Source organism: Symsagittifera roscoffensis, chromosome 5 (assembly GCF_963678635.1).
Source record: "Symsagittifera roscoffensis chromosome 5, txSymRosc1.1, whole genome shotgun sequence".
Lineage (NCBI taxonomy): Eukaryota > Metazoa > Xenacoelomorpha > Acoela > Convolutidae > Symsagittifera > Symsagittifera roscoffensis.
Window position 1 is genome coordinate 39,684,839 of NC_087066.1, and position 22,535 is coordinate 39,707,373.

The 22,535-nt window shown below is 37.4% G+C and overlaps 2 protein-coding genes across 2 annotated transcripts in view; both read left to right on the top strand.

Moving 5' to 3' along the window:
- The window catches only part of LOC134845457 (U2 small nuclear ribonucleoprotein A'-like), a 361,634-nt gene that overhangs the window by 251,178 nt on the left and 87,921 nt on the right, over positions 1 to 22,535 (top strand). The gene's annotated exons all lie outside the window — the stretch shown is intronic.
- Positions 247 to 21,917, top strand: LOC134846066 (uncharacterized). Its single transcript, XM_063863252.1, has 2 exons — positions 247 to 416; positions 20,163 to 21,917. Exon 2 carries the CDS (start codon positions 20,258 to 20,260, stop codon positions 21,767 to 21,769), a length of 1,512 nt encoding a protein of 503 aa, XP_063719322.1. The 5' UTR covers positions 247 to 416; positions 20,163 to 20,257; the 3' UTR covers positions 21,770 to 21,917.

Consider the following 22,535-nt stretch of genomic DNA (forward strand, 5'->3'; position numbering starts at 1 on the left):
GCTAGGCTCAATAGATCTAGGGTATACTGGTTTATTGCGGCTGCTGAAGTCTTCTTGGAGAGTCAACTAATTTCTAAGTTAAATTCAAATCTCTCTGGTGCTGAAATTACAAGTAATTTCAGCACTTACAAATAAGTGGATTGTTAGTCAGATGGATCATGATTGGTTAATATTAAGTACTTTACATTGGTAAAATATCTAATTTATCCAATCATAAAATGTAGTTTAGATCAGGTTCCACTTTAACAAGAAATTGAGTGAAAACTCGAAGCTTTGGCTGCGATGGACGAAAAGAAAGCAGAAAAAACTGAAACTGTGGGCGGGCAAGACTTTGGATACTGCTATTCCAGACGGGGACAATTTCGTGGAGGCGATTGCGGGAGGACTGGCAAACATACTCGGGCTAACACTCACTGGTATTTAAGTTTCTTCAAAGTAAAAAGTACAAACAATCCGTACCTGATTTAACTACCCGCACCGCAGTTCCATAAACTTTTGCATCATTTGGCTGCCGTTCTCTATAACTTTTCAAAGTAATCGACTATAATCGTTGTAAAATGAATTAAAAGGCTATTGCTTGACGCGAAAAAATTCATTTAAGATTAATTTAAATCGATTATGATAGATTATAACAGTGTTTTCTAAATAAAATCAGAACGTTTCAAATTTCTTGTCAATTTTTTTTAGTGTCAGGGTACTCGGAATGCTTATGAAAGATTTTTTCGCCCATGTGATCAAATTTTTGCGTTATTTTTTTCATACTTTATTCTGTTTCCTAATCTTACTCTTCTTCTTTTATTGTTCCACCTATCGAAGAAAAATTGGAAATTTTTATGCTGGGGGTGAATTTTTTATTCAATTAGTTTAATAGCAAGCGTTTTTGACAAAAATTTTTATACCATGTTAAAATGTGTAAAAATTTCAATTTGTGATCCTTTTCAAAAGTAGTGGGGATTTGGAAACTGCTCACTGGCCTGCTTGGGATAGTTAATGTGCGATACATTGCGTGCTTAAAACACGCATAAAACATATTATTCAGTCAAATTATGACAATACGAGACGCTAAACACATTCCTTAATACCATGTGGGAAAATTTTTTTTTTAAATGTATTTTAGTTTCTAAAATGTATGTGTAATAGCAACTTATCAATATTCAGGCATTTAATGTAGCAAGGACCGATATTTATTAGCCTCGCGGTAAGCAAAGGTGTTGCAAACGGGTAGTATTTTTCCCCTTATATGTTTTTATTCACAAGCCTGCGCAAATGTTTTATCTCGCTTCACATCAAATAAAAAGAACTGGCATTGAAATAACACGCCTGATTGAGACTACAAAGGATTTTGGTTCAAATTCGGTCGTGACCTGTTTTTTAAAAGCAAGAAAACGTCTGCTTTTTCGATCTACTGTCCGTCTGTTCATGTTTGTCGGCTTAGTTCGCGTAGCACGGATTCTTTTTAAGTGGTGGAGGTAATTGAAATACAATATTTTTCTGCTTTTGTGGAGATAATTGAAAAAGATAATTTTTCGCGGTACTTAAGTTTCATTTTTTGAATAAATTTTTTAAAAAGTTTTTAATTCAAATTGAAATATTTATTGATTTATTTTTGTTCCGGTAATTGATGTTCATTAAAATGTTACAATTATTGCTCTCGCGAGTAGCAAGCCTTATCAATTCACAACATGAACTCATTCTTGTAAGTAGTATTGTATCGTGTCCCGGATCCTAAGGGGGGGTCCTTCCTAAGGGGGGGGTCCTCACGTAAAGCAAAATCCTAGGAAAGGGGTCCTTAATTTTTTGGAGGACCCCTATCCTAGGATTTTGTAAATGATCGCAAGTTCCCACCCCTAAAGTAAAAGACCCCCTCCTTAGGATCTTGTTAAGCTGAGCTCAACAACCGGGACGCGATACAATAATTCCTTCTAATTCCTTTGAAAGCGGTCCCTTTTCCCGCGATAATTAAAATTAATCGTCCTAATTCCTGAACTTTTCTTTTTTCGTCCTAGTTTCATGTGGATATCATTTCCTGGCTTTCTTTCTTTCTTTTCGTCAAAGATTTGTCATGCTATTAAAGTTTGTTATTCAAAACAAGCCTAAGGATTTCACACATTTGTTTGAATTAACACTTGGTTTGCGTCTACTAGTTTATTTGCCTGAAGCTATTTATGTTAAAACAGTGATTGAGCTCAATACGAGTATTTTATTAGTTGTAAATTGGTAAAAACCAAAACATATACAAGTCGAAGTATAAAAAGGACGAACAGTAAAAATCATCTGAAAATATATGTTTCAGACTTTAATGTTTATTGTTTTGGTTTTCTTTGCGCTGTTTCTTAGATGGTCGTTCTTCTGAAGCTTCAGATAAAATAAATGGGTTTTTTATAGGGGGACGTTCACGGACTCGGCTACTAGAAGCTTCTTCTTCTTCTTGCAGCTCTGCTTCTGAGTAGGGCCGCTGTAAAAATCCCCAATCCGGAAGTGTAAAATCGGGAGAACTGTTATCAGTTTCATTGTATGAGTTGGCCCACTCGGTGTCCATGTAAATGTCTTCTAGAAAAGCATTTTCTTCAGCGGCTTTATGGCCAAAGGGCACTGTCGAAATTCCGTCGAAAAGTAGAAAACGTTTTGAGTCGAATGGTGATAATGCAAGTTTGTTTTGTTTCACTGTCATATTGGTGTGACCTTTCGAAACTATATTATAGTTGTATACTCTCATTGTTTTTCCAGTGAATAATGTGTCCCTGAAGGTTTGGTGGACCAATTCTCTCTGTGCACTCCGTTTAATTCCTTTGGCACTCAATTTTTGAGTGCCTTCTAAACAGAAGCAATATTATTATTCTTTTCTACAACGTAGGGGATAGCTTCATTTTACTTCAGCCACTCAATTTATACCGAACAAAATTTGATTCATTTTACCAAAAAAGAGCAGAAGACTCCAAATTATGATTAAAAAAGTGGAAAAAAGAGGGAAGATGTTGTCAGATAAATCAACGTTTAGGCAACATTGTATAATGTTGCCTAAATCAGCTAAATGCCCATAGTTTAATGCAACAAATTAAGGGGTGTAGGTAGGTTGGTGGTGGTATTTTTGTTCTGTAAAAGGTAGGAATAGGGGGTGGAAGGGTGGCTTAAATTTTATTTACCATTAAGGACGACCGAATATAGTTTCGGTTTTAGGGCGATGAATTCTCTGATCGGCTTCCCACCAGTCTCGTCTTTGAACTTCAGCACAACTTTCTTGTTGGTATCCTCGAACAAGAAATGGTCCTTGTCGTAATTTGAAAAATCGAAACCAGCTTTTATTTTCTCCAAGTCTCGGTAAACGTCATCAGTTTTTATAGCGTAAATAAAACTATCCGTGTCCGAGTAAAGGAGTTCCAAGTTTAGATTTGGTTTCATTTTTTGATAATGAAACTGAAACATGAAACGCTTGGCGAGGTCTAGGATGGTCGCACCAACTATCATAGGTTTATCCCATAATATTTTTGTTACTGAAAAGCTAATTGTGGCTAATTGATCGTCAATGATTTGAAAGCTTTTCATTGTGCTCAGAGCTGTTTTTTGTAAAAGTTCTCTCTCATTCCTTACAATCTCCAGCTTCTTTCTTCCTAACTTAGACTCCATTGTCTTACCGAAAGCTGAATTAACAATTAGCTTGTAGAAGTTCTCCTGGAATTTATTTACCGCGGCTTTTCGTAGGCGGGTGTTGAGTTCGACAAAGGGTGCCATCCAGTGACTTTGGCGGAACTGAAGAACTTTTCCGAGGTGAGTTATTTTCATTCCCAGCTCATGGTACAATTTTAGGGTAAGGTAGTGCAAAACATAACCTTCTTTAGGATGCAAGGTCTGTAGAAGCTTTGGCACTTTTGGCAGTGTGGTGATTCCCAATTTTCCCAACATGTCGACTTGCTCGTTGCTCATTGCACCGATGTCCACTACTTCACGAGAGGGGGCAAGGGGGTAATCAGCAAAGAAGTCGTTAAGCTCCTCGGGTATGGTTAAATTGACTTCAACTATATAACCCCACTCTGAGGTTTCGCTGGTGAGCAGTATGTCTGCCAGACTTTTTTCAACTATTGAAAAATCGTTTAAGGGCAAAGGGCAGTGTTTCATTATCCCCCCGTACAAATTGTTTGCATCAATATTGAGGATGTAGCTTGATGGTTCTGAGGGCGAAAAATCGTCGAGGTATTTATTGTTTGCTTTGTAAAATCGGCGCGCGTAAACCGACGACATGCCTCCTCGTATCATTCGCTGCACAAGGTCTAGATGTTCACGGTCCGTTAAGAGTTTCAGTTCGGGCTTACAAACTTTTAGAAAGGCGTCCCCGGAAAGGTTACTTGCCGTGAAGTAACAGGCGCAATCCAGCCCGTATGTTTGATAGCAAACTTCACGAAAAGCTTCGAAAACGGAAGCAAGCAATAGCACATCTGTAGTCAAGTACAAGTCGTGGTAATCACCAAGTGAGCCACACTTCAGTTCGGTGAAAACTTTAAGGGCATGATTGTACTCGCTTCTTGAAACACTCACATCCCCTCCTGTTAGACTATTTTTCCACATTGCTCGTGGGGGAAGGCGAGTTTCTCGGAATTTTTCGAATGAGTTGAAGTATGAGTAGGGGTAATGCCCTTTCTGTTTCAACAGACTGACTTTTTCACGTGAGTGGCCGAGTTTTTCAAAATAGTTCTCCAGCAGAAAAAACTTTTCGTTGGGCAAATTATCGACAAGTTTTGCCAACGATGCTAGCATGAACCTATACGAATCGATGAATCTCAGATTTTCGTAGAGTTTTTTGATTTTTCCGTTTTTGTCCGTGTACGTTTTTATGTAGACTGAGATTGTCAAGGATATATATTTTTCTTCAGATGCGGGTATTACGGAAAAAGTGTTTTCCGAATCGCTTTTTGCCAGCGCTTTGATTATAAAGTGTAAATCATAATTTGACAAATTATGAGCTACCACTGGAATGTAATTTGTTGTTTTTCTATTAACGTTACACTCATTGTGTGCCCAACCCAGAAACTTGTTGGTGTAATGGCAATGATCAAGTACCACTTGATCATTGTCGGAAAAATCATTCTCGCATATCCAACAAATTGTAGCATCTTCCCGTTCCTGGTCTGTTATACCAGTGAAAGTGTAATATTTCCTTTTTTCTACGTAAATTTGTCTCGCTAACGATTCAAGGGAGCTAATTAGCTCTTCCATCACATTCGGTCCTCTTTTAAGCTCAAACTTTAACAGGTCTTTTTTCCCAAATTCGATTACTGCTAACGCGTAGCCGCACGGTTGATGAATTTCAATTGTTTGCGTGCTAGACTTTCGCGGATCAGGTTGCGGTCCGTATACTGGTAAGAGCAGTGACTCCAAATCAAAGTAGATTACTCTGGGTACGTACCAACGAGCTGTTAAGTTTTTGAACTTGTGGTCATCTTTTCCCGGCTTGGGCATTGTTATGACGACATCTTCGTCTTGGTAGCACAGTTCTTGATGTCTTCTCAGAGTTTCGAATGAAGCGCATGTGTGGAAACATTTGCGACAAATCTCAGATTGAAATCGGTGCACTTTGTGCCGCACGTACTCGACCAGTTTCTGGAGATCACTTATCAACACATAGTGATATTTTGATCCATCTGTCAGCAGCAACAAGTCCACAATCAGGCTAGTAGTGAATCTGCTCGATACTCTTATGGGCAACAATTCGCCATCGTTGTAGCTGAACAGAAAAATAATTTTTATTCCTAGGTTTGGAATGAAATAAAAAGGGTGTTTGAATAGGTGAAGAACATTATTGAAGGAATTTTAAAATTTTTAGAAGGCAATTAGAATTTGCTCACCGGAAGACGTTGATTTGACAATTGTTCAACTTTTCAAATCTGTCCATATCCATCAGACCCATTGGCATTTCGTATTCCCCATTGATTTTCACAATTCCTTCTTTGTCGAGATTGTAGGTTGAGACTTTGTTTTTCTCCAGCCACCGTCTAGATGTGGGGTAGAGGGCCGGCTCATTCACATTGTGATATGCGGCAACAAAGCAGTAGAGAAAGCAACGGTCATCATCTTTAGTGTTGATATTTGTGAGCAGAGTAGATGCTGCGCTGAGTGCATCAGGTAGCTCGAGGTAGGATCCTGCTCTTATTGGTGAGAAGGCCGCGAAACTGATTTGCAATTTTTCAATTCTGTCAATAATCCATCCGCTATCATGAGAAGAGAACGAATTGACTTGGTTGACCATATGTTCAATCAGTTCCAAGAATTGAACCCCAGCTATTCCCTCGAAGTACACTGTCAATGTCTTAGTGTTCAGAAACAGCATGGTCCTTTCGAAGTTTCCACTGTCCCCGTCTTGCACAGTGGGAATTTTGATCATTCCCACTTCCACGTGGAATTGCACCTTGTTCGGACCCTCTTTGACCCTTTCCAGTATAAGAGCATCTATTTCCTCCTTGTTTTGCATCATGACTTGAAGCAAATCCATTTCTTTTTCACCAACTTTGAGATCGTATCGACGCAATTTGCCTCTGAACGCGCTTTCCGTTGGGGCAGCGGAAGACGTCGTCTCAATGCCGTCCCAAACTGGCAATGCGTGCTTCTTCAGCAAGTGTTGTCCATAGCTTTCCGCGGTGAGAAATATTGTATGGCAATAGATACAATGACTAGTCGAAGTCATGTCATGTACCAGCTCGACGTGCTCTCGGGCTTCCGACAAACTCTCGAATGACTCGAGACACTCATCGCAAACAGTTTGAGGAGGAGGGGGAGGAAGGATCTTGTGACCTTTTTGCTCATGTCTTCTCAAGTTCCTTTTAGAGCTCAGTATTTTTCCGCACTGCTGGCAAGGAACAGGTGTCGCGATAGAAGTAGAGTTCGGCATTGTTTGTTGAAGTTACTGAAGTAATTCAGGAAAATTTCAAGAAGTAGAACTGGTTATGAAAAAGCAAAAGCGAGAAGTGACTAGCACCAAAAAACTTTGCGGGTAAGGGCAAGTAGAAGCCATTAACGAGAGTTATACTTCGCCGTCTTGACAATAAGTACTTTCCTTTCCAAAAACAGGGTTTATTCTAGCTTTAAGCTCTATATGTCTCATCACTCTGCTCAAGTGCAGGGGTTTTGTATACTAAAAACTGATTCATTTACAGCCTCAAACTTTTGCTGTTAATTTTAAGGGTTAGCGATAAAGTTTTGGCTTTTTTAGGGGACTGGTTTAGACTTTCAATTAACATTTCAGCACTAAATTACAAAATTTAAAGCTTAGAATGATTCGGATAGAGCCTAAAACTTTTTCTGACTAATTTTAACCGTGAAACAGTAATTTCCTAATGATTTCAAGCCCACTTCTTGGTTTGCATAAATAGGTATAATAAAAAGTAGAAACATGAGATAAAAGTATTCAGAAAGTAAAGCCCTCAACTAACTAATTAAGTTGAAATAAACTAGTAAACTTAAAAAATGAAAATTTTGCAAATTTGACACCTTGATAGTTACCGACGCATGATAAGCATAGATTGTCATTTGAATGTGTAAAAGATATCGGAATCAAAGTTTCCTTCATGTCATTCAGTGTCCCGTGAAACATTTCATATCATGTTCTTCGAAATATTAAGGCATGGCCGTTTGGTTTAAGGGGCAATAGCTAACCCGGCGTTGTTCGTCGCTACGCTCCTCGGGAACGCCTCCCGTTCTGTAATTTCAAGTGAAATTTTTTTTTTCAAAATAAAGGAAAACCTCAAACTTTTTATGTTGTGAAAAAAGAAAAAGTAATGTTTAAAAAAGTGTCTTTTAAATCTATCAACAAAAAAACCAGTAAGTTTTGTGGGACCTCGAGCACAGTTCTACTGGTCAAGTTCGAAATTTAAAAAACATAATTTTTTAACTTCTTTTTTCCTTCATTTTTAGCTTGAATTATTCGTTCTCGTTTTAAACTCAAGTGAATGTGGTTTGAAATTTTTAGGAGCTATCTGATACGTAATTAGGACAAGCGTAGAAATTAAAAAAAAAACAATTATAGCCCAATCAATGAGAGTAGACGCTTAAAAAGTTGTGATTTTTTGAGAAAATCTGATTTTTGTGAAAATATTGAAAAAATTGGGAAAAAATTTTTTTCTCTCCAAATCCATTGAAACTACCCTCAATCAATTTGCCATGAATTTCTGAGCAGGGTTAAGGGTCATGTTCATTTTTCGAAAAAAAAACATAATTTTTTTTTTTCACATTTTTACCAAAAAATTGTCCGTTTTACACCCAAAACATGTATATGAATGTAATATAATGCAGATTTATGGCTTAAAACACTCTCTGTTACTTTGCGTAAGACCTGGCTAACCCCACCGGGCACAAAGTATGATGAGAGAGAGGACAGAGAGTGTTTGATAAAAAAAGCCAATGAAAATATGGTTGGACTACCAACAAGAAAATGTTGGACCCTTCCATTTTTATCTTTCTTTTGAAAAGAAAGCAATATCCCGAAAAGGATATTCCAAATGGGGTTCACTACTGAGCAAGTGTATTTATCTCTCTCTCTCTCTCTCTCTCATTCTTTCTCAAACAACAATTTTAGCGTAAAATTATTCTCGATTTGTGATTTTTTTCTAGTTTTTCTCTAACATTTTGCTGAAAACTTTACGGGGCAAACTTTAATTGATCTATTAAGCAAAATAAAAACTGAGACAAAAAATATATGCACAGTAATGTTAAAACAGCTTAGAAGTCAAATCAAACAAAAATGAAAATATAAAACCTTGGAATAATATTTGAAAAGAAGGAAAGTTTTTTGTTTAAGTTATTAGAAACCTCGAAACTGTAGTTTTCTCTTTTTTGGCGCATAGCAAGCTGCATTTGGAGGAGTGCCTTGAATGAGATCTGGGGTGACTAGATCAATTGTCTCCGCACTTGATGAAACCCGAGCATCCGAATAGGAAGTTGATTGTTCTGGAGTTGAAACTGCTCCCCTAACAAACGACTCGGGAGACATTGCTGTCGGAATATCCCAGTACGCTTCGCGCTCTGCATAATCACGAATACATCCCTCCTGATTTTCATACAACGGCATTGACTCGCAGTCATACGCGAAGAGAATTTTTCTTGGAGACTGCTCGAGCGAGGTTGTGTCGTTTATCTCCGTCTTTTCTAATGCCGGATAGCTCTCGCGAATAGTGCAACTCTCGTACATTCGTTTTCGATTCTGTCTAAGTAGATCGATGTGATCAAGGAGGTAGTTCGGTAGCATGATATGACTTTTTGTAGTCCATTCCTCGTTTTGATTCTCGTCGTTTTTTCGGGGAGCCAAGTCATTGAACGGACTTGCTGTAGACGGAGAGACTCTCTCTTTCTGTTGATGGATGACTGCAATCGACTCTCTCGTGTATGTTTGGTAAATAATTGTTCTTTCTCGATCAGACACTGAGATTATTTGTAAAGGACTAGTCATGACTTGAAGAGGTTCAAAGTTTTGTTAAAATGAAATGACTGAACTACCGAAATGAAATTGAGAGAATGAAAAGTATGAAAAGTTTATTAATGAGAATGAGATCAGGAAAGGGGTGGCATAGTTCAATTAGGTCAAAGCTAATAACTTTTTAGGCGAGGCTATCAAATTTTATTCATTCTTTTAAGCATGACGCCTGAGGTCATGTTAGGAATGAATGTGAAAACCCGATTTTTTAGATTTATGTGATAGCTTTATTATAGTGGCTACGGGCGAAAGCACTCAAAATCAAGTTTTCATGATAGTTTGCCAGACATTCTTTGTTATGCTGTTAGAAATTTATTACCATGATTCATAACAGTCATTAAAATAACCGTCACAATAAATAACACTAGAAGATTTTTAGACAATAGCCGGGGGAAAAAGTAACTAAATACCCATATGAAAAGAGGTTTATCGTTAAAGAAATTATATCCTTGGTGATTAAGTCTTATCAAAATGGCTTAGGGCGCTCGTAAACGTTATCACTTAAATTTTTACTTTGTGAGCGCATGATCTGTGTCGTATACTGTGATCAGTCATTCTTCAACGTTCCACACTAAAAACCAGTTGGTTGTTCTTCATTTATAATGTACGCTTCTCTTGACACGGATGTAGACTATTTCGATGATTTTAGGGATATATCTTCGAATGATAAACGTTTAGTTAGAGTCGGTGCAAAAACATTCGCACAGACCGGTACTTACATAACTATCAAATTGTACAAAAAAGACGAAGAGGGAACTTTCAAGTATCGACAAGGAATAACTTTGTCAACTGGTGAATTCGAGTCCTTGGCGGACAATTATACAAAAATCAAAAGGTTGACGAAAGCAAAAAACTGCGACGTGACTGAAAAACTTAGAAAAAAGCGAAACAAATCTAAAAAATCTTCATGCTCTGAAAAGGAATGCGAAAGTGAAAACGATGATAACTGTCGTGTTGTGTAACATTATCAACTCGTTATTCGATTGAAACTTCAAAGCAATGGTTGAAGCAATGTATGAGCAATCCCCTGATTATTTCAAACAGTTCCGTAAAAATTACAAATTTTTCATCCTGAATCATGAACCCAACTTTTCAGGCTTCGCTTCAAAAGCAAATTTTGCAGTATCCTCCCATTCGAATAAATTAGATTTTTGCAACCATTCGATTGACAACGAAAAACATTATCATGTACTGGTCGAATTTACGAAAGAGTCTACCGATTTACTTAACAAGATGACTTCAAAAGCCTTCGTTGTTCCTTGTCTTCTCTCTACATTCAAATATTTAATTTTGGGTTGCTCCAACTATGAATTGTCTGGCCCTCTGATGGAAAAACTGAAAATAGCTGTGAATTATAACTCCATCAACAACTTAGATGTTAGTGGGGTTCCACTTCGCAGACGATTGCCTCAAGTTTGCTTCGGCTCGCAGACTAAATCTGTTCAAACTCAAACTGACCTGATTACTAACGTAACAATTGAACGCTTTACTAATATTTTGAATGGTGAAAACGCTGCTGAGTTTTCTAAAATAATTGACATAATTTTAAGTGGGTATGGTTGTATGGAAATTGATTCAAACACTTTGTTTGTGAAATTTATCATGGAGAAGAAATTCAAGTTTTAAATATTGGTTTTCTTTCGCTCTTGTATATCAAAAAAAAATGTTACTACACAAGCGGGAGGCGTTCCCGAGGAGCGTAGCGACGAGCAACGCCGGGTTAGCTATTGCCCCTTAAACCAAACTGCCATGCCTTAATATTTCGAAGGACTTGATATGAAACTTTTCGCGGTTCACATAAACTTGCAGAAAAAATCTTTGTTGTTAATAAGAATGAATTGAAAAAAAAAACGAATTTATAAATTTTACAAAAACATCAATAAATTAATTTAGAATAACATATGTTTGGCAAATCTTATCAAATCATGATCATTAAGTTTGAAACCTATTGGAAATTTGTTTGTAATTATAACATGAGCAACATAAATACAATAAAGTCCGCATAACACTCAATCAGCTGATTGTATTGGTTTTTTCAACAGTAGCTGATTTCCCTCGTGAATTGTACGTCGCATATTCTTGTACACGAGGGGATAATCACATAATCGTTTACCTAGAGGATCTGCGAAGAATATCTGTCCTCCAGCTTGAGCAAAAAGCAACCAGTGGGTTCCAGGTTGATCCGATGGTGAGGCATTCATAATCATGAATGTATTATCGTTTTTCAGTACTGAAGAGCATGGCAAATCTGCCGGAAAAACACCTCTAAAGCGATGTTTCAAATGTTTACAACGGTTAATAATTTCTACTAGTTGAAGATTATCCATGTCTATCTTAGGTCATAAGAGTGTTTTTGGTAATTTTTCTATCTGAACGCACATAAACTGTTGATGCACGCTCTCCCATAAACAATAACTCGACGTTATTACCGAGACCTGCGTCAAACTTGAGTTCGACCGAAATAGTGCAATTGGTCAATTCAGGATGAATAAAATCGTGTGAAGCCTCCTGAGTAGCCATAATATAATGATTATCATAATTAGCGAGACTGATTCCATGACTAGTGTTTAAAACAAAATCAAGAGCCTCAAGCGTATTGTAATAAATTCTTTTATTGTCTGATGTTGAGATGGGAGTTCCGGCAATGGGTAGACCGTTTCTGTACACAATGATCTCATTCAACCCAAATTTCTGGTAATGAAAAGGGTTTGTTCTATTAGTACCCAAATATGCTTCGTTTATGCTCATTGCTACTATCATTCTTCGAACAGGTTCTTTTGCAAAAACATCCTCTTGTCGCCAGCTTTGTACTCCTGCAGTTGCGAGAAACGTTTTTGGTACTACTTCGATGTAATTGTAAATTGCCGGGTTCTTCAACAAAGTTTTTTCTATTGATGAGAGAACATAGTCAGTCACAGTCATCTTTCTGACATAGAGGTTAGCTTCGATTATTTGGACCTTGTAGTGTTTAGCTGCATCTTCAGATATGACAACGAAATCATTAGGAGAACGTCTAAGAGACAATCTTATTGTCACACCGCTAAGTAGATGCTTGTCACACGACAAAAAGTCGCAAGCAATTTTACCAAATAGCTTCAGCTCGCTCGAGGCCGCAACGAGACCTTTACGCTCCGTAACATCATCAGCTCTCCTTCCAGCACCGTCAATGGCTGATGGATTTTCTTCATAATAATAACCTTGACAAGCCAACCATGTTTTCTTGGCATCATTACCGTATGAAAACTCGGTCTCAATAAAGCTTTTATGGGCAAAATTAGCATTGGTAGTTGATATTTTTTCACCATTCAGAGACAGTGTACACTCAGAAAATAATGAAGATAAAGGATTGTTAACAAAATACGGCGTATCTCTGTTTGCCGCCTCTGTAGCATGCGTTCGAAGCACGTTTCCATTGCTTCGAACAATTCGTGCAACTATTTCCAAACGAGTACGTTGAAGATCGATGAAATTATTTCTGTCGCCGAGTACTTCAAACTCGAGCATAGGACCATCAGGAGAGTAGGAAGGTCCAATTTTTTGGGTAAATGCATTTTCAAAAGTGACAAGTAAAGGCGGTTTCTCAAATAAGTCCAAGGAGCTGTGAGTTGCTTCACTCGGGATTAAATTAGAAATCATTTTTAACCCTTGTAAAGAAATCGGAGCGACTTCTCTGTGCAGTTCGTTTTCTGGGAATGACGCGTCTCGTTTTTCGTTTAAACGCCGTCGTTCTTTTCGGATGACTTTTCCGAGATCTACTTCCTCCTCCTACTTGCTTTTTGATTGTTTTTCTAACGGTGCTTTTGAGTGCCTGCTTAGGACTTTTTCTTTTTGTTGCAACTTCTATCAGTTCTGGAGCTGCCTGAAGAAGTAGTTCTTTTCCGATTTTTTTAGCCGCGGGTATCACAAATTTTCGAGCCAGTGGAAGTGCGACTCTTCCTATTCCCAAGGCTAATGCACCGAAGCCACTGCCTCGTTGTCTATAATGCCCCGAGAAATGTGGTAGGTTTGCTTGGTTGTGGTAATATGAATCCATTTTGATCAACTGCTAAACTTTTGAAATTTCAAAGTCAGAACAACTTTTCCCCCTCCAGCGAAAGGAACAAGTCCTCCAGTTTCTGTGCGCAAGTTCACAGAAATATTGGAAATATTATTGACCAAAAGTTTTTTAAAATCCAAATTACTAAACACTTTACGATGATTCGGTTCAATTGTACATGCGTAACCGTTTTTCACTCGACGATTTGTATCAATGACTCGTAAAAGGGGTGCTTTTGTGTCTCCGACTATTTGATAATGAATTATGTCCAGATAAATAAACATAAGCTGAGTACCAGCGCATACATCAACGGGATAGTCAGCAATAAGATCTTGGGTAGAGAATGTGCTATGTTTCGTGCTTCCTTGTTTGTAACCTATATGATAACCAGTTCCATCTCTGACGCCTTTGAATCCAAGTAGGCTAGGAATTTGCGGGCTTGAAAAAGTTATACCTTCCCAATAATGCAGCCATAAGGAAAGATGTTTGGTTATTGGATCTATTACGTAATCCAATTTCTCTAATTCTGTCTTTCGACGAATCTCGTCCAGTATTTGATCAATGCTCGTATATTCTCCTTTTGTTATTTTTGCTGTTTCTCCAAGGTAAGGTCTGGAGATCTTGTCTTTCTCAACTTTCATGCTTGCTATAACCCGATCTTTTTTGTAGTACACAATGTTGTTGTCAGTTACGTTGTTTATCTGAGTAGGGAAGGTAATTTCTGTAACTGCTACTCTCCATTCGCCTTGCAAATTTATTTCTTCACTCAGGAGATTTTTGAAGTTGGCCAGAGTGTTATCTTTAAAAACGTTCATTGATGCAGATGAAACTAGGGTAATTGTGAAGGAAGGGGGAACATTATGGGTGAAAAGGCTGTTGGAAGTGCCCTCAGTCATGATTGTCCTTCTCCAGAACGCGAATTAGTTCAGACTCGTAAAATTTTCCCTCAATCGGTTCTCTGTTAGAATCAATCAAATTGTATGTTGGGGGATTTCGTGTTGGTATGTCAAAAACTTCAAACACTTCATCGGTGAACGATTGTTTGTAACCCTTGCGAAAACGTATGTCTACTTTGGCAAGTCTAACATAATCACCAACATAAAGCTTTGGACGTCGAACTAACTTCAAAGACTGTTCTGCTCTTAATGAAATCAGGCGAGGAACATCTTTTTTAGTTACTTTATTTGGTGCAAGATTTGTGACACGATTTGTTCTCGAATTAATTGCATTGACAAAATCTTGCAATTTGTCAATGTATGAGTAAGTCCATTTATCCTCCAAGTACTTATAAATAAGATTTTTCAAGGAACGGATATTTCTCTCAGCGAATGCGGACTTTTTCTCGCTCTCTGTGCTATATGTGTTTATGCCTTTCTTTTTACATAATGCTTCGAAGGACCCTTTAAACTCTGTGCCCTTGTCCACCCATACTTTTTCCGGTTGTTTTGTCGTTATCATTAGTTTGAACGCTTCTGCTGTTGTAGTAGCATACTTTGATTTCAAGGGTTGCACTCTGAGATAGCGGGACATGCAGTCAACTGCAACAAGCAGATACTTAACATCATGGTTTTACTGGGCAAGTTTATCAACAAAGGCCAGATCTAATGACCAGATTTCGTCGATATCGTAAACTATGACCTTGAGTCGCGGCGTTTTTCGGATCACAGTTCGATATTTCGTGTAAGCAGGTTCAGTATGAAGGAAATGTTTAACTTTCTTTCGCGACAAATTGCTTGCTTTTATCAAGTTGTTCACACTACCAAATAACGCGGGACCTTTGTCACTGTATTTAGTTTTCAACAATTTTTCTTCAATCTTGGTAATTTTCCCATTGTTTTGTTTGCGCCTTCGTCTTTTCTGACGTTGGAGAATCTGAATCGTTATGGGGCGTTCCGTATGAGTCAGAGCCTTCTTCTGACTCTTTTTCACGTTTTTGGTTTCGGGTTTTTCTATTACCGCTGAGACTTTTTCGTTTGTGCTTTTTACTTCTCTTAAGGTTTGCACTACTTTTTTCCTGCCAAGTGGGCGATGTTGAGCGAGTTCTTGAGGGTCCGGGTTCTCGTTTTGCTTGAGCGTTAAAAGACGCTGACTGAACCGCGTGTTTGGCATTTCGATTTATTACCAGGTTTTCATTCAAGTTGAGAGCAGTTAAAATGTTAATGAACGCCGGATTGTGTAATTTTTTCGTTGGTTGTTGTATGTCGTATAAAAATATTGTAGCTTTAAGTCCTGTTGGTACTTTATCTACATATATCACCTCATTGTCACGGTTTATGGTTACTCTTTCTGAATTTTCTATGATTTCAAGTACGGTTTTTGCTCTAACAAATTTTTTGTCTTCTAAAACTTGTAACTGTCCTAAAATGCTTTCGGTCTGTCTATTGTGTTTCTCTTCTAGTATTTCGTCTTTAACACGTTCGACCGGTACTTCTTCATCGTCCGTTAACAGTTTAAGCTGTTCTTGTTGGGGCTCAACATTATCCGTAAATGTTTCCTTCGTTGCAGTAGTCTTACTAGTTTGTGGAGGTAATTGGGGTCTAAGCCGGTTAAGATAGGACAGTTGAGCATTTTTATGTTTAATATTATTATCATGAAGAACACGTGCAGCATGTGGCTGCTCTTTAACATATAAGTGTTTCGGAATTAGAATGAATTCTTCAGCAGTCATCATTAAGTTGTGAGGTACTTGTAACAAAAATAAAGTATTTGTCGAACTAAATGGAAGCCTTCTTTATTTAAAATAATCGCACGTTTTTTGACAGCACTGGTTTTTGGAGTTATTAAGTATTTGTATGCTGTCTCGAATCGTTCGATGTTTGCGATTTGTGATTGGAGTAGTTTCTGCTTCAGATAAGGGTAAATAAAAAACTGTTGGCCCAGGTGGTGTGATATTTGAACAATATCTCAAACAATCTGATGTACGGGGGTCCAAGTCGATTAGAAAATGTCCAAAAGAGTCTCTGGTAGCTAATTCGTAACAGTTTCTCAAAAATTTTGATACATTCAATTGTCTTCCTAGTAGGTCTAGTTGCTGAACGTCGCGAGGCGATTTGAACAGAATGATGTGTGAAGTGTTCAAATCAATCGTACGCGACCATCGACTTTGTTGAAACAAGTTATGCTTAACATATATTACATCTATCCCTCTATGTCTACCCGCTGTCGCTAACCTAACAAATTCCTTATCATTATAGATGTCTTCACATGAATCATCGAAAACTAGAAGAACATTTTCTAATTTTCTCACAGATTCGAATCCGTCGAATTTCATGAACTCCACATTCACTTCGCGAGAAGACACTTTTTCTGAGAATGCAGGTTGCATCTCTTTGTAAAGATATTGAACGGTTCCAAATTTAGGGTAAAAAGTATTTCCCATCAGAAGTTTTAAAATTAACTCAGTTTTCCCGGATCCTGAAGGTCCCACTATCGCCATAAAAATTCTTGTCGAAGTATCAATCACTTTATTCATATTCTTGGGTTTGGTAGTACTTAACCAACCAAGCCTGATAAAATCGAGAACCAAACTGACGTTTCTTCGCAACTTAATTTAGTGAAAGAAAGTTTGAGAATGCAGAAAGTTAGTAAAATTAGAATTACTACCATTTGCGCAACAAAAACTACTTCAGACCTTGGCAAATTTACATTGTTACAAAACTTCCATGATTTTTTTCACTGTTTGTCTCGTTATAAACAAACTCTGTTACTAATGTTGCGTCAGGTTCATCTACTGCTGTTGTTGCTTCTGACATTTGAGAAACTATTTATTCTACAGACTGTGTTAGACTTTTTGTCTCTGTGAATGAAGCTTGTAAAAAATTAAATTACTTTTGAGAACAGTAAAAAATTTCATAACGTGTGAAATCTCTATCATTTATGTCATGCATTTCTAAAACAAAGTTTGCTGGGATATTTGCAGTTTTTTTGTAGTACATTATTTTCTTCACAGTATCCTCTTTCACAATCGTCTTAATCTCATCTGGCAATTCACTGCTGTTTAGATCCATCTGAACTCCTGGCTGACGTTTGGGTACTAAGACTAGTTCGGGAAGATATACTCCTCGCTTGCTGGCTAACATTTCTGATAAACTTGAATCTCTGGAAGTATACAAATTGATCAATAACTGGAAAAAACCTCTTCAACGTAGACAACTCTTCTTCGGAAATTATTATTTGCTCCTTCCTCTGAACAATTTGGCCACTACAATCAATACGCTCTATTCTCGTTAATGAAATTTTAATATCACCCTCTGGAGTCATCCACGCACAAAGCATTGAATTTGGTGATAGGTATGTCTCCACTTTCGCTGATCTCTCGCTGTTGTTCATTTTTCAACCAATCATAAAAAACCTTGGTTTTCTTCAGGGCACAATGATTCCTGGAGTTGTAATGTGGAATATGTTTATTGCAACTTGGATAATTTTTAAAATATAAGTTTTCAACCCGAGGACAGCCCAAATCATCCAGGTTTTCAATCTTTCGGTCCAAGTACTTGGCCAAAAATTCTGTCTTTTCTTTTCCTTTAGCGTAAAAAACGGCACCGGGATTTCTCAGCACAAAACTCTGAAGTATTTGATTCATGTTTATATAAAGATAATCACCGTTTTCCCAATGGAGACCGTGTAAATAATTTGTTAACCAGTTGTAAGCTTTTTGTTCAAGCTTTGGCAGTATATTGAAATTCACTGGAGGTAGGAAAATGAGTCGATCGCTGTAGTCTGAAGTTGTTATTGCTAATTCTTTAACCACAAAGGCGTTTTTCTTGTAACGAAAGCCTTCCACGTCAAGCACAACTGATTTCTCGCCTAGCATTCTAGTAAATGATAAACTTCTGGTTTTTTCAACTTAATGAAAAGGCAGAACGCTATTCCACTCAAATGTCCCAATAAGCTGTTGTTACAGTTCCAGGGCAACATGTAACAGTACGTGGGACCCTGTTGATAAAATTCGTGTATAAATCCGGCCGCATCGTGCAAAATAGCGTGCAATCGTAAAATTTTGGAATTTTTCAAGTATTTGTCCAAGGAAGAGTTATCAATACCAATCAAGCCACCATAAGGTCTCAACTTAATTAACATGTCGTAGTTAAGGTTATCAGAACTAACAAAAAACAGAGAACATGCAGCTAGAAAATAGTTGCGTCGGTTAGAATTATCAGGATAAGTTTGTTTCAAAGACGTATAAATTTCGTGACTTATTTTCAAATCAATAGGAGTTACTCTGCTTTTTTGCAATTTCATTATTTATTTTTTCCAACACCTCTCCAACCTGCTGAGTTTCAAGCCAGTGGAAATAAAAGTGACCTTGCAAATACCATTTAGTCTCATTAAGATAACGGTGGTAAATAATTAAATAAACCACCGGAAGTTTTTTGTATTTTGATAGCTTGTTGAAACATAGACGGATTTTTCTCTCCAAGTCTTTATCAACCCTTTTTGAGGTAAAATCAAACGAATAGTCGAATACGTTTTCATAATCAGCAAAATTCAAATCGCTCACAGTACCATACTTTTGTTTTGTAGAAATGCACCAAGAGATTTGTTGAAGCTCACTCAAATAAAATTGTTCTTTGAAAATTAACTCGTATTCTTTCTTTGAAATTTCCTTTGCCCTTTTGAGGAAGACGACGTAGCGTTCATTACTAAATTTGAAAAATGAGTTTTTTTCTGCGGTTGAAAACACTCTTAATTGTAAATGTTCATTATCAATATCTTCAGTACACCAAGTTCCCTCTAACTTCATTTTTCTTATTTCAAAATTTGTCAAATTTATCATTTGGTATATTTTGCCCAGAAACGGCCGCCGCCTTTTGAGAGTAATTTCAATTTACTGCCTTTTCACCATAAAATTTAGGTCAAGTTAAGGAATTAGTTTACTGCTGCCAACAGTTAAGCTACGCTGCCAAAATGGCCGGCGAATTTTTATTATATACCATAAAAGTCAATTCCCCGTTCACTAACAAATTTCAACTAGGTCGAAAGTTCATTTACCCTAAGCAAACATAACAATTAATATGATTCATATAATTAATCAGGACCAATAATTAGGACCCCAAAGTTTGGAATTAGAAAGATTTTTGTATCGTGTCCCTTGTTGTTAAGCTAAACTTAGAAAGATCCTAAGTAGGGGGTCTTCTGCTTTTTGGGTGGAAAATCTCTTTCGTTTACAAAATCCTAGGATGAGGGTCCTCCAAAAAATTAAGGACCCCTTTCCTAGGATTTTGCTTTACGTGAGGACCCCCCCTTAGGAAGGACCCCCCCCCCCCCCCCCTTAGGATCCGGGACACGATACAATACTACTCTTGTATACAGATTTTCAAATCATTTTTTGAAACCTGTACTTTCGACAATCAACAGACATATTTTGCCCATGTTTGCATTTCAAAAATCGATTCTTCAAATCTTTTTTTTTGCTGATTGTACTTATACCAACTTTTTTTAAGACTTAGAGGCTTTCGTTTGAATGTCTGTGTTTTTCATGATATTTTGTGATGAGAAACTATCAAGCTCTGAGAAACTCTGAAACGCCTCTATGTTCAGTTTATTGATTCAACTGCAAATTTTCACCAAAAAGGAGCAATTAAACAACTTAAAACAAAAAACTTTGGTTTTAATAAAAAAACAATCTGGATAAGATAAGTGAACGTAGTTATTTTGTTGTATTTTTTTCAGAGGGAGTCGCGCAAAATTTGGCATTTACGTTGAGCTACACTGCTTTGATCGAGCTTGCCTTAGACGTCATAGGAATTGGGGCCTCAATAAAATCCATGAGTTCAACTGGTTTAACTCTTGGTCAAATGAAGATGACTCTCAAGGATATCAAAAAGATGGTTAAAATCATCCTTTCAGCTCCTCTTCAGATCGCGGGCAAAAAGACATTGAGTGCTATCAACTTTTTGGAAAACAAGCAAATCAAATTGACTGTTCAGCAGTTCTGGTTTGCTCTACAAGATGCTCAACAGGCATTTGAGTTCGCTATTTCCCAAGGAAATAGTATCGAAAATCTAGAACACGCAGCGAAAGCGTCTCAAATCATAGTTCTAGCAAAATTTTGCACTCTTTCGTATGATGAGCAAAGCGAAACCATCGAACCATTCTACGTTCTTGACGATGACAAACAAAAAGCAATCGCTAACGAACTTGAAAACGATTGCAAAAATTTTCTCGAATTCCACAAAACAGTTAAAGTGGCTTTCTTCAGCCTAAATAAGAACACCAAGAACAAAGCGCTACGTTCAATGAAGAACACGTTTTTGAAAGCTTTGTATCCCTACATATCTGAAGGCAAAAAATACACGCAAGCAGAGAAAGAGCTTCTAATGAAGACTGAAATAAAGTGCGATCCTGAGTTGGTGCCGCAGGGTTACGAAAATGCTACTCCGCTTATACTGGGCTTCAGAAAAAACGAAAAGAACAAAGTTATCGAGTCGTTTTACAAAGACGGAGACGGATATATTGTTTCTGCACAAAAATCTTCCGAAATTGGGTTCTATCAAAAGTGCAAAAGTGAAATAAAAATATTTCTTTTTAAATATTTTTTACTATCTCCAGATGGCATGAAAAACATGGAGTTTTTACGAACAACTGATCAAAACCCAATATTCTACGCAAAAAGTTTGAAGTGGAGCCGGAATGAACATGTAAAAATTGATGTACGAATCCCAATTTCTCTGGCGTTTTTCTTGTACAGGTCAGCTAAGAACGAGTGGTTCTGCTCTCCTGTCGTAGGAGAAGAGGATGAATTTCATAGCTGTGTCTTGAGGAACAAGATTGATGACACAAGCCCCGCCGCTAGAGCAGAGATTACGGACAGCCCCCCACTGAGTGGTTGGGAATACTTCAGTAAAGACGGAGAGTGGGTGTTGTATGATCACGATTTGCCAATTGGTTCATTTGTGACCCTTGATGGCTTAGATTGCGACACTTTCATTTCCAAACCATGGGAATCTCTAGACCGGTCAAAATACAAAGATGAAATTATCGTAACCGCATCGGCAGAAAACATTGGAGGTGCCTTTTCATTTGTCTGTGGAGTGTATAAAGTACACAAGGAACCGCAGTTCAAGCACAGTGGAGTTTACAAGATTTCAAACGGTAAATCCTTGATATATAAAACAGACGGAGGAAAGTGGTGTATTGACATCGAACTAGGAAATGACTCCCCTATGCATTATAATGACTCCGCGCCGTGCAGCGAATGGCCTCCAGCAGATGGATGGAAACATTTCTTCGGCTTCAGTTTACCGATCGAGTTGAGAATTATAATCAGAAAACGTTGAAAATGCTGAGCCCAAATCATTGTAAAAAAAAATTCACAGCCTAAATATGAACAATTCTGACGTGAAACGCTTTCAAAAAATCTGCATTTGCTTTTAGAGTTAGCTTATGAACAATTACTCAACAATTTCATTGCATGCTAACATTGATTTCATAAATAGAGTATATGTGTTTTGATGGTGTTTTCATCAGAGTAGCTGTTCCGATTAATGGGCTAGCCAACTAATGGGTGGCTAAGTATTTTCAGAATCGGTACATTATCTGTTCGTCACGCTATTTAATTTTCGGCCCAGGTTTGTGCAATTTCTTAATCTGATACTAACACTAGTCTTATTCAATCTTTCTAGGTCCCAAAAGATCCTCAAAAATAACGAAAAAGTTAATAGTAGGAGAACAATTTTTTCTCTATAAAAGTGGTATGATAGTGAACAGTCAAATTTTACAATTTTGAAAATAAGTAAAATTCGTGAAGTAGGTTTGCTTGGTAAACATTGCTTTACAACCTTATTCAATGCGATATAAAAAGCAAGAAGCGACAAATATAATTAAAACTCGAAACGGGTCGCACCCCTATCAGGGGTTTACTGAAGTTTTTAAGTGTCTCAAAGATAGAATTTTTGTATCATTTTTTTAAATACTTTTGAAGGTGGTTCAAGTTTCTGATTCATATTTCAATCGTGATCAAATTTTAAATCGTTTTCTTCTTTTCGCTTGTATCTACCTGCTAAATTGATTGAATAAAAATAAATATCACAGTTGTGATTGAGT